Below are 18,570 nucleotides of genomic sequence, written 5' to 3' on the forward strand. Positions count from 1 at the left end.
GGCTCCCAGCTTCAAACACTTCTGCGGCTTTTGAATTGTCATTTATAACTTGGAACTGAACCGATCCATAATTCCCTTGATGCATTTAGAGAAATTGATAACAGACTGCTTCTTTTATGGCTCAGAGGAGGCAACTCCCATCACATCACTATTGGCAGTCAATATTATTTTCTGACATGGTTGTAAAAGTATAAAGGGGCTTATGGCATTTGTTTAGATGAGGAATGGGCTCTCAAGCTGTGCTGGGGTTTATGGGTCCAGATTACTGAGAAGCAAAGGGAATATGATGTTTGCAAACAGGATATGATTTTATTTAAGTTTGGGTTTCATACGCTGTTCCCTGGGGATCGTCCTGCAGACAGAAGAGAATTTCACTTTTATCATATGAAATTGGGCAGTTATCCAATCCCCCCTGCTCTCCCCCCATCCTCCCCACCAAAGACACTGCTCCAAACCTGTAACACGTAGTCAGAACTTTAAATTGCAAGAGGAGCTGGGGGAGAACACTGCCCTGCAAAAATCAGACTTCAGAAAAATTAATGTTTAGTGAGCTGAACAGAGTGGCTCTTGGGCTAAATATTGAGCCATCTGAATAGCTAAGTACGGCTTGTACATAATATGGAATGTCCATTGCACTTCCTCTAATTTTGCTGTTACAGCAGCAAAGAGAAACGATATCTTCTGCTGGGATAAGCTGGTCTTGTTTTGAAATGAAGTGTAACTTGGATCTTTCATATCAGAAAACAATTTGGCCTGTAATTACCAAGGGAAAAAGTTTATAGTTATAAAATCTCTCAATATATTTACAAAACTTACAAAACATTCATATTTTCTGAATGTTAAATTCCTTCCTGCCATTCCTTCCTGTGGCAGCTGACAGTGCTACTTTTTGTCCTGACCACACTGGAAGAAAAGCAATAAGAAAAGCAAGATTATACTAGTACACAAGTTTAGTAAGCCATCCAGGAAACAAACTGGTTTTTGCTGCTTCTCATTCTTCTCTTGATCGTCTCAGTCTGTGCCCAGGAAGCATTTTCAGCCTTTACATATTATGACTCTTCATTCTTCTTATTTCTATAAGAGCTAATGGCACCAAACTGGTTCCATTACCATGGTACAACAGTGTAAAAATCAAGAAAATGTTGGCAGTGACATTGCCTTCTTGTAGCATGTTTAGGCTCCAGGCTGCTTAATTATCTGTCCTTATACCTGCACACAAATGTGTCAGTAAAGAAATTAGACTGCCCATAGTTGGCACTCAAATGAACCATCACCTTCACAGAGACATTAGAATTAACTTGTGCCTTTTCCCTATATTCCAGGCTGTACCACAATAGGCACAGGCCTCTCAACAAAAAGTGTGTTTGTTTCCTAGTTTTGGGGAAGCAATCTGAAATTCCTAGAAACTCATCTACTCAATATTAAGTCTTCCATTGTGAAATCATTAATATACCATGCTGCCAATATATTCACCAAATACTTTAAACTACTTACCTGACTCATTAACCTACTGAAATCTGCCAGTTACAACATTTTGAAGCATGCTGCAGGAGGCTACCAGGAATGAAGGACTAGATTACCTCCTAAAACTGTCAGCTATACCACCCCTAAAGAAATACTAAGATTTAATAAAAAAATCAGGCACATTATACTTTAATTGACATATTTTGCAGACTATTTAGGATTCACAGTTACACGGTGTTGACTGTAATATTTTCTGCAGAGGTCAGCAAAAATGTGTGATCGATAAGGCCACCCTGGTACCACTCCAAGGCAATTTAAGGCCACTGGGGATGGAGCCATGTCAGAGCTGTAAGTTTGTCTGAAGAAAAAACAGTGAATAGATAGAATCTGCACATTTAATTAACTTGCAGTCCAGAGCAACAGCTCTCTGAAGATTCCCTTGTCCAACTTTATCTACCAGCATTAGAAAGCCACATGCACTACTAGAGCAGGAGTCATTTTACTTCATACCAGAAGAACTGACTGAAGGTCCTGGATTTCCTTTATTGACAGAGACTTGAGACAACTAAGTTCCAATTTTATGCACATTGAGTTTAGGAAAAAAAAACCCAAAAATAAACAAGTGTGAAAAGATGAATCTTGATGATCACAGCAGGAAACAGCCAGCCTTCCTTCACTGAGGTACACAGACTTCATCTCTGGTTGTGGGAAGTACATCAGTGTCTCCTGGGCAGGGAGGGAATGCCACATTTAGCATATCAACACCATGGCCACAAAAAAAAATTTCTTCACATTACAGGGCAGATACTTCGTCCCATTCTTGTTCTCTCATGGCACTGAGGTGGCCTTGTGCCATCTACCACAGAGCTTGATGTTTCGTGAGAGGTGAAACTGTTTAGCTGAGAGACATAGTTCCTTGGTATTGCTGCAGGCACAATGCAATGTTCTAGAATAGTCCCAGACTGCTTTTACTTGCAGCAGGCAAGAATAAAAAGCTCAGACATGGTAATCTCACAACACGTCAAAAACACAATTTGGTCTCTCAAACTATTTTTTTACCCTTTTTAACAAAGGATGGTTTCCCCTTGCTACTCAACCAGATTAAATTTTTAAACAGATATACATTATATGGAACACAGATAATTACTGGGAAGTTAATGAACTACTGTAAAGCCAAATCTTTAAAGGCTTTACCTAATTTTCTGCATTTTCTAAAAACTATAGTGTTGCCAAAGGCAAACATTATGCAAAGAAGCTTCTTATTGCTAGAATAGACAACATAGATATTAGGATATATATAGATAGATATAGATATAGATATAGATAGATAGATATAGATAAGTATGCACAGGTATGTTAAATGTAGAGTGGAATAGTACCATATCCAATCTACTGCTACTACTAGTCACCCTGCCCAGACTTTATCACATACACACATATGGATTTGACAGTAATTCTGTAATTAAAGAAGAATTCACATTTGCACTTTAAAAACATATCATGTGTTTATTGACAGAATTTAACCCCCAGATGGACAGAAGAGCTCCCTGAAGAGTAAATGTTCATGTGTTGTTTATCTGAATGAACACCATGTTCTAGTGTAGTCTCACAGTGGCCTCTAACATAAAGATCATCTACATCCAAGGAGAAAGCTGAAATGTTATGTTTTAATAAAAGTGTGTTCAGGGGTAAATAATGAAACTTTTCAAAACTAAGGCCTGAATATTGCACAAATAAGTTGCATTTTCTGTAACTGTATGCATTGCAACCAACTATACATTGTTGTATCTCCTTGTCTACAAACTCCTGGAAACTGCAAGTTCAAACATAAGAAGGCAGTTGCACAAGCATTTTCACACACTAACCCATTAAATACTAAAACAAATGTCAAATTAAATTAATAGACTACTTAGAGCTGGGCCTGAAAGTGCAGTAACATTTTTTTACAAGCATCTGGTGATATGTGCCACATATCTGAGACTTGAATCTGGGCCTAAGTGTTTTATTTATGAGTTTTTTCTAAAAACAGGATCTAATCCACATCTAATCCATGCTACCCTCCCTTCATTGCCCCTAACAATGATCCACACATTACTGTTTCACTAAGGTTTTGAGATCCTTTACAGTGTCTAATGCATGCTTTATGAGACCTTGCGATTCTGGATATCTGTCATAAAAGTTAGTTAAAGAGAGAAACCAAGTACAACTATTTCTTTTTGAGACATTGTTGTATTCAGGCTTCAGCTTGACTTAGCCTAATTTTTTTCTGCATCTTATTTTGAATACAAAGCTATTTCTTTTCCAATACTGACCTCACATAGTTAATTTTTTTTTTTACAAACTTTAAGATGAATTTCATTTTCACAGAGGGGATGCTGCATTTAAATCAGGGGACAACTAACAACATCAGTAACTGTGCTAGGCATTCAATAACTAATTAATAATTAATTTTCTTACTGAATATTTTCTGAAAATTGATTTTGATTGGCTTTTCATGTTATTTCACTATCGGCAGGTAAAACTTGAAAAATGTCATGTATTCTACATACAACTGTTCTGTGTAGTGCTCACACTCCTTGCTCTTGCAGAAAGCCTGGAAAGATGCTTTTGGGGTCAGAATTAATAGCCTTTAAAGCTATTTTTAGAAGTTCTTTTCCATAAATATTATTACTGATAAATTCTCCTACTGGAATTATTCAAACACAGAAGTCAATGCAAGACTAAGGGAGTTCCATGGTTTTTGTTTAAGCAATGATTTGTGGTGGTTGTTTGAACTACTCATCCTGCTGGAGCCTAAAGATCACATGCCCTCCACAAATTATTTGTAAATCACACTCGTAGACAAGAAAATACGCAAAGCTGCTATTCTGGGTACTCTTTATGGTAGGCATTTTACATCAAAACAGCTGGAAATGCCTTTGACAGAAAAAGATCTTTGATACAGCTGCAATAGCAGTAAAAATAAAGGAAGCTCACTGTACATATTTTTCCTAAAGTAGTACACTTTTACACACTTCCTGTATCTGGAATTTATGGAAAAGACACCAGCCATGCAAACCTTTTCTCCTTTGTTCCTTAACGAGTGACATGGCTGACAGGCCATTCATTAGAAGTTGTTCCTTGGAGATGATGCGCGCACCTTCGCTTCTTTAGTCATGGTGAGATGAAACAGCAGCTGAGAAGCACGTTGAGGACCTTTTGCTTCCTGGTGGAAATCACAGAGGTGATGAATGATCACCAGGACATCTGTAAGAGTGGGAGGTGAGAGCTAAGAGCATGACACCTGGGAAGCTGCACTGCTCATGGTCAGGAGCAAAATATTACAAACTTATGTGGCAGCATTAGCTGGCACCAACTGTCTCTAAGAATGACAGACTCCTTGCTGGAAGTGATACCAAAATGCCACACAATTTTTAGAGATTGAAACACTTCAGAAAAATATTTAATTTCTGTTTTCACACCAGTATATTAAAAAAAACCAGCAATGGAAACACATTTGCTCTAGCAGAATGAAAGAGTGTGAGACGACTCTGAATGCTTTTAAAGCGAAAACACAGGAATTTGCTCTGAAATATCTAAGTTTTATTAGATTTCAGTATCACTGAGAAGGTCAGTACTCTCCAGTATTATTTGCCCCAGATTCTTAATCGGTTTGTTTACTGCATAGCTACACTATTGTGAGCTGACCAGATTTCATTTTCTTCTCAGTATTAGAACCACTTATATCAAAGGACAGAATTTTTTTTAACAAAGTTGTTTTTCTAGATTTGTGTTGAAATGTATCCATTTGAAATGCATACCTAACTAACTTCCATCCAACAGTTGAGCCCAATCTCTACTCTTTAAAAAAAGGGCAAAGAATCCTTTCAAATTTCTGTAAAGAATTTCTTGTTGTCCAGAATATTGGACGCATAGAATACAATGACTGCTACCCAAGGAGCATCACAGATCAAAGTTTCCATGAACAACTAGATGACAAATTGCATTTTTGACCTGTTGTCAGAAAATGAATATCTCTTGTGGGAATGTGTGGTATCTCTAAGAGGACTGGTTTTGATTTTAGTGATGGCAACAATTGTGCAAAGAATCCAGAGCAGGACGAGCAACTCAGTGTACTTTTAATTCCTCTCAGGAGCAAAATCAGAATTCCACTGCAGAAAAGGAACTTACATGAAATCACAAGTTGTGAGTTTGCGAGTGGGAAGAGGAGTGGGGAGAGCAAAATTCTAGGATGCTGTGAATTCATCCCAAAGCAGTAGCTTAGGCTCTCTTTTATATTGTCATATAGTTATCAGTGGGGATGCATTCAAGGCAACTTCAGAGTTAACAATAATTTAGGAAAGATAACTTGCACAGATGAATACATCATGCATGGTGCAAAAAACTGAAAGGTTTGTCGGATTGTGAGCAGCATCTCTGGTCAGTAGAGCTCTGATACAATGACCACTTGGCAGATCTCAGGAGATTTCTGGAAAAAGAGGACTGAAATAGAAAATGAGGAGTAAAGAGGCATTGTAGCCAGGAAGGACAGGTAAAACAAAAAGCAGTTATTATCTCAGAAATGCTTTAGCATTAATAATCACACTCCTTTTTTGCCCCCGAGGTAGGTTTCAGATAAATTTAAATAGCAGCATAAGGAACATTTCCAATTTTGTCAACTGCAGTGATTTCAGAAAGCTATTGAAGTAAGGAATCTCTCCCTCAGGTATATTGCCATATCTTTCCTCACGATTTTCACATATTCCACATCCTGAGCACAGCATAAGGAGCTGGTAACTTTCAAACTTTTCAGTCAGTCTTCCTTAAAATTAAATTTTCCAGACCAAAAGGGGTTATAGTACAAGCTTTCTGTGTGTTCAAGTATCTCTGCTGTAAGGCTTCTTTCTTAGCTTGTTTTGAGTATGCTTAAAGTTTTTATTGCTAAAGTGGCATTATCACATAGATATTTCTTACAGGAAGCATTCATATCAAGTTTTTTTTCTGCAGTGCAAAGCAGAGGATTTTTAGTCACGGGGCTTGAAATATTAATTCATTCAGTCAGGAGAAATTACCTACATTTCTTTTCACTTAAGTCATTCCCTTCCTCTTTAATGCCTCCACATCCACTTCAGGGACAGGTAGCTTAATTTCTATCATCTGTAGCTTTGCAGAGTATTAGCTTTGCTACACATGCCAATGATTGAGCTATACTAGATGTGCTTGAAAAAGCCTGCAACCTACAGTGCTCATTCAGGAAACTGGGAGTGAAGTAAATCCATATGTGTGTTAGGAAGTCAGTGTTCAGATAGGGCTCATGTCCTCTGGCTCTTGGCGCTATCATGCACAATTCTGCTTTGAAGAACTGTAGCAGTGATAGGATTTTTGGTATCAAAATGTGTAGTATGTTCATGGTTCAACACTGACCTTTTGATGCTTTACAAAAATGTTTTTTTTCATTTGGTTCAGTTCAGAACATTCTTCTATCCTGACAATTTTTAAAGGACTCCTAAATAGAAGTATTATTTAAATATTAAACATAATTAAACAGAAAAAAAGGCTACGATTCTGGGTTAGAATTCAGGTAAAAATGCTGTATTATCTGTAATTTTGTTTAACATTGTCTGAAATACAATCCTAATCCAGACAGGTTTTTCACTGAATTCTTTGGCTGCTCCAAAGCACTTGAACAAAAATAACCTCTTATAAAATTCCATCTGACTTCGTCATAGTCTGTGATTCAGAAAGCATCACATTTGTCACAAATTCATGCATATTCAGCATAGATAGACTGTCAGATTTATGTGATATATACATGCATAGAACCAGAAACCACATTGTCTAATCCTATTCCCTTTACTTGTATAAAACCCAACCATTTCATCTCACAGGAATATAGAAAAGCATATCAGTAGGATTTTAGAGCTTCATTTCATATACAGCCTGACAACTGGGCCAGCCAGTAGCTGCAATTTTAATGGGTTTGCCATTTATGCCACTGTATTTCAACAGCAATTTACAAAGTAAACACTGAATAACACTAAAAGAAAATCTCTGTTTAAACACCTGAAACATTTAAGGGAATACATAGAATTAACAGAGATATAAAATGGAGTGAGATGGAATTTTCTAGTTGCTACAGCTAAAGTGTTGGCTGTGTGATACTAGTTCTTCTAGGTTGTTCTTCATGAGATGTTCCTCAGAAATTCAGTCTTAATTTTGCAAGAATATTAAATAGTATTTTCCACCTGCATTTGTAATACTGTGCCTTTTCAAGGTAAATATTCATGTTACTTTTAAATATTTATGTTACTTTTCTTGTATTATAGTAACAGTACATGAAAGTATGCAGCTTCAGTTGACTACCCCTAGCTTTAAGACTTCACCACTCATTACAGGTACCATGCCCAAGAGATTAGCTAAAATATCCTGAACTTCCTGTGTTCATTTAGGTGGTAATTTTTGAAAAATTTCTCAGGAAACACTGTTCTGTTTCCTGATTGCCCATTTTTTCTACCAGTCCAGGTAAATTAAGGTAGCAGTCATTCAAGTGGTCTGAGGGAAATTTTTCAGTGGAAGATACTTGGTCTTACTGTCCCAGTTCAGTCTCCTCACACTCAGCTGAAAGCAGAAAATGATAAATGCTGTACCTTGGCCAATGCTCAGCATTCAGCGGATGGAGAGACTGCAGTCTCATGTGTCAGAGCAGACAACTGTCTTAAGGGCGGGTACTCTCAAGCTGTGGTTACAATTTTAACTTAATCAGCCTTCCTGGAAATGAATCATAGTCCCTTTGAGGATGCAGGTTGCTCCTGCTCATGCCCTGGTGTACAGAGCAGCTGCCATTGAATCATTTTCATCAGCCACTCCTTCACGTTAAGCTTAATTTGCTGGCCATAAAAATGGTAAGAAAGTACTCCCTCCCAGCCCTCTTGCTGATACATCCTTATTTAAAATACTGCACAATATTTTTCAAACTTTATTATGGTTTGATTAAATTGATTTAACCAATGACCTCTACTTATTTATCTCCTGATTAGCTTTAAAAATGAAATTTGATTCACAGTTCCTCTAAAGCAACAGAGAGATAACTTAAAGGTTTGCCTAATGTTACTTATGTCATTACTTTTTTTACTACTTGGCTTCTTTCTTATTTCTTGTTACTTATTGATCAGTGCACATCTTTCCAAAACCTATTTTTATTTCTTTAAATCTCAAGCTACCAATTTACAAAACAAGTATAATAAATCATCCCGTATCAAGCTGATGATGCTTAAATGTGTTTATACAACATTTTGAGTTTCTCAGATGAAAACAGTGTGCTGTCTCTACTGTTATTCTAAACTTTGCAAGCCAAATCCAGTTTTCTTATTCAGGTCTACTGCAAATACAAACTATTTTCATTAGTTCTGCTGCATGCACACAAAACTGATCAAAATAATAGAAAAATCAGGTTCAGAATACTGAAAAAATAAGATCATTTTAATAGCTTGAAATATAATATCATAGTAACAGTAATGGCAAAGACATTTGACAGGTGTAGAGAAGATCAAGCTTAGATCAAACTTCTTTCTGTTTCAAATGACTAATCAGAGAAATTCCTCTGAACTTCCAGAGTCAAGCAGCAGTTGCAGTTGCATCCATTTTCAATTACTTGATTTCTTTCCTTTTTTTTTTTTTTAATGGAATTAGGAACAGAAGCTTCTGGTTCAAACTGAAAACATGTCTCAGTGTGCTTGGAAGTCATCCAAATAGCATCTGCCACAGTATTTTGTCTATTTCTAAACGTTTTTCTTTTCATGATAAATTTGTACAGTATGCTACAATTAAATGCACTTCCCATGGAGCATCAAGGAAGTCTGGCTGTCTCTTTGGATAACTTTTTCAGACTATTTAACACCATCTTGTCTGTTCTACATAATACATAATATATATAGGGATATACAATATTTCACCTATGTGTTTTGGTATGCCTCTGTAGATAAATACTTATTAAAAATAGATTTCAAAAGTAAAGTTTTAGCACACTGATTGAAACTGTAGAGCAGTGCTGTTTAGCCACCTTTAGAGTATATTCTCTATAATGCAATGTATCAAATATCACACTTTCTCATTTAGAAGTTGCAAAAGATAACTTTCTCTGCTTTAAAACCCCTATTTCATCTGTTACAAAATAAAGCCCTGTAGCCAAAACTCACTAGTTCATCAAGACTGGAGATACAGCGAGTCTTGCTTTATACAATTCCATTTTCTGTCTATGGCAAGAGCAACGACTGAAATTATTTAAAGCAATTAATGGTTCCAATTTCAGTCACTTACAAAAAACCGCCTGGGAAGGAAAAAAGAGGGGTTACTACTCTGTTTAAGAAAGGGGCCACTGATGTGCCATTGATGAGCTTTGGTGGCACGAGGTGGCCGTGCCTCTGCTGCGGCAGCAGTGGCTCTTCATTCCCGATGGACATTCCCGATGGTCCCGGGGCTGGCAGGTCCCCGTCACCTCGCCAGCCAGCTTGAGGAGCGTCTGGCGAGCAGGCCGGGCCCGGCCGATGTAACACTGTTTGTAATGAGAAATCTAAACAGGGAATGGCAGCGAGGCATGACAGGAATGTGTTTCCATTGGAGAAGCCCGTGCAGAGAAAAAGCATAAGCAGAGCCATGTCCAGAAGGCCTTTCAGCTGGCCAGCACGGAAGACTGATGTTATTGTACACGGGCTGTCACGCTGCCAGCCCTCCCTCACGGGTTTGTTTTCTCTCATGCTCTCCCTCTCCCTCTCCCTCTCCCCTCTCCGCTGCCTTCCTCCCGGGGCCGGCTGTTTGCTCAGGTGGACAGTGACACCGTTTGGAACGAGCTGCACTCGGCCGGGGCGGCACGCATGGCGGTGGGCTGTGTCATCGAGCTGGCGGCCCGCGTGGCCTCCCGGGAGCTGAAGGTGAGGTCCGGGCCGCGCCGTGGGTGGGAGCGCCGGGCGGGCCGGGAGCGCCGGGGGCTCCAGGGCGGCGGTGTTCCAGCGCTCGGCTGCGGGGAGGGCGGCGGGACGAGAGCCGGGAGCGCGGCCGCCAAGGTGTGGCAGTGCAGGAGCTGCGGCGGCCCGGGCCGGTGCCAGCGCTGAGGTGCTGCAGCCCGAGGTGAAGTTAGTGCGCATCTCCGGCCAGTGGCTGCGGCGCTCCCTTTGAAGTCAAGTTGTATTTATTTTTTAATTTTTTTAAATATGGTTGTGGAGTCACGTGCGCAATCTCAGGATGCCACCCAGCGAGAGGGGAGGCAAGGCTGGCGAGGCGGGCGATGGGCAGGCGGTGCCCCGCTGCCAGCCTGCCCGTGCCCCGGCTTCTGCCGGGCCCCTTCCCGCTCCTGTCTCCGTGCCGCCGGCTCTGCAAGGCATGATGTACGAAACCCAAATTATCCCCAGTCTAAACAATTTATAAAAGCTGCAGACCTGACAGACTTTGACATTTTATTTGGTATTTTAACGGCCCTATTTAAAGGTACACCATATGCAGCCGGAGTGCAGGCTTGCCCCAATAAACATTGTTGGAGCTAACATGTCTCCTTAATGAAACTGTTTATTCGCTTTCCAGTCCACACACTAATGGATTCAGTCCTATTTCTACAATCAAGATGGAAATAAATATTTTTAAATTAACACTGCATGATGATTTTTAAAACTACAAATTCTGTTTGGAAAATTTTCTTCCTGTATATTTCTCTCATTTCGATCAAAATGTTAGCTACCTATTTAGGAATGGGCACATATATTTATGTATATATTTAGATAGATACAGAATGTATCAGGGTATAAATGAGCATAGTCAGGTGAAATTCAGTACTATCGCTCTGACATAATAAAATGCAGTTTTATATTTTTATGTTTATCTGAACTTTTATGTTCAGGTACTGAAATCATTAGCCAGGAACCACACAAGATGTACAAATTTTGAAAAATTAGGGGTATGGTGCATTATATGAGATCCTGTTGTGTATCCTTTCTGATGGGTTCTTCATCCCCTTTAAGATTTTTTTGGGCATAGTAAGATATGTAACTCACTGTGCATTGTTCCACACACAGGAATAATGAACGTGAAAAGGGATCTTTCAGCTAGTTCTTATCTTTAGAAACTGTAGAACACACACCACTGTCTAAGGCAATTTCAAAGCAAGCTTTGGTAAGAATAGTGAGATATGTCCTGTGTGCCCTTGACATTAGCGAGGTCCACTGCAGAATCTTTACCACTTACCTCTGCACATTTGTGGTGTGTCTCACACAGTGTGAATGCTCTTGCTTAAATGAGTGTGTGATAGAAAGCTGAAAAGAATCATCAGCCATTGAGAGACTTCTCTTGCTACTGGTGTTGCAGGAGTCTGTAAACAAATATTTTATATTTAGTACTAGGTATTCTATATTTAGAACTAGCTTGTAGTTTAATGTAACATTATTGTTGATCCTAAATAGAATATTTTTTCTACAATGAAGGGAATTGAAGTCTCATGCAACTTGCAAGTTGAGACATAGGAAAGGCAATTTTTCAATAGGCCCAGTAGTTTATTCAAACCAAATCTTCAGAAAAACAGAAATGGAAGGGATTTTCTGTATAAGAGAATTGTGAATATTCCTGCCATTCCTTATAGGTGTTTATCTAACCTGCTCCTAGACTTCCAGCATGAAGCCCAGTGATTTACATGCCTCTATGGCATATGTATGAACTATCAATCTGCATGTGGTATTTTTCATTTAAGGCTATGGAAAGGTTATTAATGCCTGACTGTCAGTAGGGAAAGCATGTTAGCAGAAGTTCTGTACGTGCAACAATCCTGACATTAGGTATTTTGGCACAGTCATCCTGTGTGCACTGTCACTGCATCCATTCAAACCCAGGGTTTGCTAGCAAGTTGCTCTCAATACTTTCATATTGTAAATTGCACCAGGGGGAGTTTTGCAGTGGTTTCTGGAGTTCTCTACAATCTCCATCTGATTGTAGACTCATATGGATCTGTGTGTGCCAGTCTACCTTTACGCTTTTACATGTTCCTTTTCCATCTTCCTGCATTTTATCTGTAGAAAAAAATAAGTTGATCAGCTTTTTCTGTTAGGGAAAGCACCAATTTTGTAGTGTACTTTTGAAAATCTAAGGGAAAGAAGATGAAGTTAACCACTTTCATGTGCATTCATTGAGCAGACATGCATGTGAAGCAACCATTTGAGGCCTGTACTGTGAGCACTGAGTGGGAGGATTAAACTCTGATGGGAATCTGGAATGATCTGCTGCAGCCTCAGAATTTTTGGATGACAAAAAAAGCACCTTCCAAGAATTGCATGCAAGCTATAACAGCTCTACAACATGTTAACAGCAAGATGAGTGCAGCAGAGAAGCACTCCATTGTAGTTTCCTGGATGTTTACCACTGTGGATTGCCATCAGATGGTGTACTGGCAGTTTGGTGTCAATTCAATCAATTTGAACCCCACATTTTTTTACAAAAGTGCTGGGCTAGAGTGTGGAAACAAACATCAAGTGCCCTGCATGGATGGGGATCTGACATATAAAGTTCATTTCAGGAAGGACAGGACATTTCAATATCTATGCTTATTCCATGGTCTCTACTGATATTGCTTGCTGTGGCACAAAGTGATAGTAGTTGGTTGGAGCTATGTTGCTAAGAAAATACATGAGACTGCAAAATGAACCATGAAAGTCTGCAGAACAATTGGGAGATTCATTACAGAGCTGGGCAGGAGTCAAACTCATATACAAGGCAAAAAATTCTTTACTTTATTCTGAATTTCCTGAGACTATCAGTCCCATTGCACACAAGTCTCATTGAGAACAGCAAGATGTTGTTCATCTGATTTGGACAGTGTTCAAAAACTGACAAGGAATTAAGAGGAATTCTCTTTGCTGCAGTTCAAACCCCTTGTGAGACATCAGATTTCTTTGATCTCCTTGAGCACTGTGAAAAACATCAGTGTAGCAGTACTAGGGATGTAAAACAATAGCTACAATAGTAATTAACAGTGGTGCAGGTTTTTCTGGGGGTGGGGGGGGGAGTTGGTGTGGGGTTTTTGAGGGTTGGTTGGTTGGTTTTTGTTGGTGGTGGGGTTTTTTGGTGGGGTTTTTTTGTTAGTTATGGTTTTGGTTTTTTTGTTGTTTTTTTTTTTTAAATTAAGGCAAATTGCCACTTCTCTGGGAAGTCTTAATCTAGATGTTTATTATTTAGTATATACAATTGTTAAAATTAAGCATTCTGTGGATCTGCCTAATAATATCATAAACAGTCATTAATATCCATTTGATATACTTTTGAGGTAGTATTTAATAGAGAATAAAGAATCACACCACTACTGAAATATATAGTACTATAAATGTGGTGTTATACTGAGTCAAATGCTATGCTTTTCCTTTTTCATTAATTTATTTATATGCCTGATGAATGTGTTCTTGGCAGTTTTACAGTAGGAGATGAGCCTAATTATTGCATGAAGGTTACCTTTTTTTGAGCTGTTTATAATTAGGAAAGCTGCTGATGCACAATGAGGTATTTATGTTACATGGAATCAGAGCCACACCTCTGCTGTCTGTTTTTATGTATCTATGTTTGATCATTTCTCATTTCCTGAAAAGATTTATGTAGAAAGCTTCTAATAGTCTGTTGTCTGCCTACAGATTTTTTGAAGAGGGGAGTATGTGGATCTGGGTGAATAGAATTCCACCACAGCCCTTAGCTATATCAAATAAATTGTTATATCAGATAAGAGACAGGCTATGATATATTAATGCTTGTGGAAGAAATAGAGAAGGTACCCAGCATATGATTTCTTGCATGCAGTGTATCTCATGAACCTGGAAATCATTGTCTCTAGACTCTACTTAATGACCTCACCTTCAGAAAGAGGGCCCAAAAAGATGCAGAGAGAGAGCATTTATTTCCTGAAAGTGTCTCCTGAGGGTCTCATTGCTCTCTTTCATTGCCACAGGATGTGTCACTGTTAAGGTGCTGTCCTGCCCTCCGTTCTCATTTATTGCCCAGCCTGGTGCTTCCCTTGCATCCATTGTGATGCTCAGCTCAGTTCACCTCCCCTCCCTGCTGCTGTGCTGCTTCACTCACAAGCAGCTGTGCACCAGGAGACTCTTCCCTTGCCTCTGCATCTGTCCTACACAGCAGGCAGGTCCCTCCTGCTGCCCAACTGGACAAGTACAGAGGTTCTACAAACCACACATTAGAAAAGTCTTGGAGAAAAATAAGGACAGTTTCTGCATCTGTGGTCCTTTGAGTTTCAGATTTCATTTGTAACTGTTAGAACTTGGAAAGAATCTTATCTTTAGGACTTAGCTTGTGAAAATGTTGTTTTTATTTTTCCTGAAAGAGTTTAAGTTGCTGATATTTTTATTTTGTTAACCAAATTATTCATGTTGATGCCAGCACCTGTTTTGTTGCCATAGATTAGGTGTTTATGAAGTGGCTAATACTACAATTAAAAAGCTGGAGTTCTGTTAGGTTAGTATGATAATTTTGCAGTAATGATACTTCATTGAATAATGAAGTCCTCCAAGATGTTATTTGTTCTTGTGGTAGCTGTTTTATTTTGTGTGGCTTTTTGAATATTAAATGTATTTTAATTTATTTTCTGATAACAAATTGTACATTTCTCTGTCTGTTTGCCCTCAATATCTTTAGATTGACTAATAGGAATAAAAATTATACAGGTGAAAAACATAATTTTAAAAGAGTATATCCAATAAAAACTTCTTTTTGGGAGAGGTTACCAAAGGGGAGATGGGAGTCATTCTCCCAACTTTCAATCATCATAGATAACTCACTGCCAGAGCAGAACATGTAACTGTTGAAAATACAAAGGAACATTTCCAAAACATTTTTCTTCAGCCTCAGATGACCCCTTCAGGACTATTATATGGTAGGATTAAGTATTTTAAATACAGAACCCGTAGTAAGGATTACTGTCTAGTTTACTTTACATATCCTTTAAATATGCAAATCTTTGTGATGGTAGCACTGTTCTCTGTGATAGAAACAAGTAGTGCTGTATATTTTTTTCTAATTTGGCAAACTTGAAACAGAAGAGACCTACACAAAATACTGTCAAGAGCTGGTAGGATTTGTGTGATTCTTCCCTTAAAAAAATAAAAAAAGTTCGAGTGACTTAGGAAGCAATTTTTCAAAAGAACACTGAAGAAGAAAGGCACATAAGTTAAAAGCATGGTCTGAGACTGCCTTGAAAATCCATTTCAGCAGAATCAAGTGAAGCAAAAGCTGGTTTTCTGCCATATCATATGTGGACGTGCACATGCACATCCACACAAACAAACATGTAAAGTTGCCCTGTTGGTAGCTAAGGGTCATTTAACAGAATGAAAGCAATTGAAATGAGTTTCCCCTGAACCAGAATCTGATACATTCCTGGGATTGTTCTTTCTGATATGTCAGGTTGAATCAATACCAAAGTAAACCTCCTGAATTTGGTCATTGCTATTCTGGTGTCTTTGCACAATCCAGAGATGACTTAAATTGAACTTGAAGCTCTCATACCAAATGAGCTTGGTTTTTACTGCTCTCAAGGTCTTTGTCACCCAGGGATATGGAGGAATCATCATGTGGTGAGTAGTGCTAATCTAGTGAATAAACAGAATTAGCTTAATCAACCTCCTCTTCCCCCCAAGTTCTTAGTTTTCTAATTTTAAAAGTATTCTAAATAAAAGTCTTTCAGCCATATTTCACAGCTCTATTGCTAGGTTTTCTTGCAACAACAACAACAAAAAAATCATTTTAAAGAAAAAATAAGCAAAATGAGCAGAAAAGAAATGTCTCCCTAGTCCCACAGTGTCCTTCCTCTGGTGAAGCTTTAGGCCAGCGAATCTGCATGGCTGTCTGAACAACACTAAACCCCACACAGCTCCTCTGGTTGCCTACAAAAATCCCCTTTCCTGAAATGCGCTCTATGCCCAGGTGCTTCCTGGACAGTGTTTCTCCTGCAAGCTCTTCTCCATACTTGTTTCTACCTTTTCTCTGCTCTGCCCTATAATACTCCCCCTTTGCTTGAAAAAAAATATTCCAAGTGATGTGAGACAGCCGCAAAAAGAGGCATTCTTTCCACACCCATCTACAGCATTTTGAACAATTCATGCATGTAAAAAACAGTAACAAATGAATACTTATTTTACTACTGTTAAAGATATGATTGATAAAAGCTTTCAATCAAAGTTACCAATGAAATCTTTTAGATAGTAGTTTGTATATTCTTTGCTTTTACAAAGTTAGAAAAATTGCAAAATTTCATATTAAACCATCTCTTGGATACTCTATCCCAGCAATTATGGTTATATTTATAGCTGGATGACTGTTATTATTTCATATAATCAGACAGCTTTAATTATATGTGTGGTACATGGCTTACTTCCATGACCACTCTGTACTAAAACTCTTTTGTCTGCTTTCTTTCCCAATATAGTTAACACTAGTTGTGGCTAAACAGGCCGTCATGGTTGTATCTGAGCTAGTCTGCAAGCACCAGCTTTTCATGTGTGTTTTCTGATGCTATCCACTTAGGCCTTCAGGAAAGCAGACAGGGAACTCTTTTTTTTTTCCATCAAAGTTAAGTGTTTAATTTCTTCAAAGTGTTGTACATTTCTGTGTACTTGGCCTCTACTAGCTTCCTCTGCAAGACAAAATAGTATTTCCTCGTGTCCATTACTGTTTTTTGGCAAATCTACATGCTGCTAATACTGCTCAGTTAAAATACAGGTTCTTGTTCACTGCATTCGTAGACCCCGGGGCCAAGTGCTGACTCCTGCTCTGGCTGTATGAGTAGCTTGTAAAATTGTCCCAAACAGGTGCCCAAGGATTGCCTCAGCCTTACACCACTAATTCTTATGCCTATCCTCCCTGATGGATGGCATAGTTTGGGATTGTGTAACAGCATGTGGCACTGATAAGAATATGGTTATCTTCTTCCTGGTAGCAGTTGCAAGTGGATTCTTGTAGGCAGCCAAGACTTAAAGCAGCCCTTATGTTTGTTATTGTAGGTCTTGGCTACACCAGAGATGGCAGAGTTAAGGATGGCACTAAGGCCACTTTAGGGATTAGACCTGTGATCTACACTGTATGGACCACCTTTTAAATATAAAGAAATAGTATTTTATATGAATTTAAAAGGATATGAGTACGTATATATGTGTGTATATATATATATATATATATATATATAAAACTCGGGGAATATAAATTCTGACAGGACAAACGGAGGATACATTTCTGTATAATGATGTATTATACATTTCTGTATAATTCTCATTCTGAAACCTTTCCATGTAAAACAAGTGTATGTCCAGGACTGCCTTGTTTAAGCACTGGTAGTTTTAAGAATTAACTGAGAGATAGGTTAAGGGATTTAGACTAGTAGAAATGAAAAATTTCCAACACCTAACCTTAGGACCAAATTGAGCTTCTAATGTGGAATTCAGACCCCCAGTTAGTTACCCATCTAAAATACACAGAACAGGTGAGGGTGGAAGTGACCTCAGGAGGTCATTCTATCCACCTCCCTTGCTCAAATACAGCTGCCTAGAGCTAGTTGCCTAGGTATATGTTCAGATGGCTTTTGTGTATCTCCAGGAATGGAGACTCTACAACTTTTCTGGGCAAGCTGTTGTATTGCTTGGTCACCCACACGGTAAGAGTTTTTCATATAAAGCCTCTGCCTTTCAGCACCTATTGCCTCTTGAATAGATGACAGAGATGTTATTGCTCATTTATACAGGGGTTTGCAGCTTAAAATGCAAGAAGACCTTCAATTTCTAATATTAATTAACCATTTTTGAATAAAAGCTGAGGAAGAACATGACTCCAGACCTGTTGTTAGAAAACTTAGACTGAAAAGATGTGTGTCAATATCTATTTTTATGGACTACATAATCTAAATACACAAAGTGGTTTGGGAAAAAAAAAAATTACAAGTTGATCCCCATGTTCAAGAAGTTGAACCTGAGTCTTCTACTACTTCCATAAGTGCTCTTGGAGTACCTGCTGTGGTTTATTGCTACTTTTTGCATGGCACTGGCTTTTCTCGAAGTCTAAAAAAGCCAGAGGATTTTCCTAGGGTAGTACTAAGCTGAAACTACTATG

General features: G+C 38.6%; 1 protein-coding gene across 19 annotated transcripts in view; it reads left to right on the forward strand.

Moving 5' to 3' along the window:
- Positions 1–18,570, forward strand: part of HDAC9 (histone deacetylase 9) — a 459,669-nt gene that overhangs the window by 335,091 nt on the left and 106,008 nt on the right. For all 19 annotated transcript variants that reach the window (XR_005256087.1, XM_038129895.1, XM_038129893.1 and 16 more), the window contains one exon: positions 10,263–10,370. Coding sequence is in view for 18 of the 19 variants with exons in the window: in XM_038129895.1 (XP_037985823.1) it covers positions 10,263–10,370 (108 nt within the window). In the remaining variant the exon portion in view is untranslated. The remainder of the gene's footprint in view (positions 1–10,262; positions 10,371–18,570) is intronic.

Source organism: Motacilla alba, chromosome 2 (assembly GCF_015832195.1).
Source record: "Motacilla alba alba isolate MOTALB_02 chromosome 2, Motacilla_alba_V1.0_pri, whole genome shotgun sequence".
Lineage (NCBI taxonomy): Eukaryota > Metazoa > Chordata > Aves > Passeriformes > Motacillidae > Motacilla > Motacilla alba.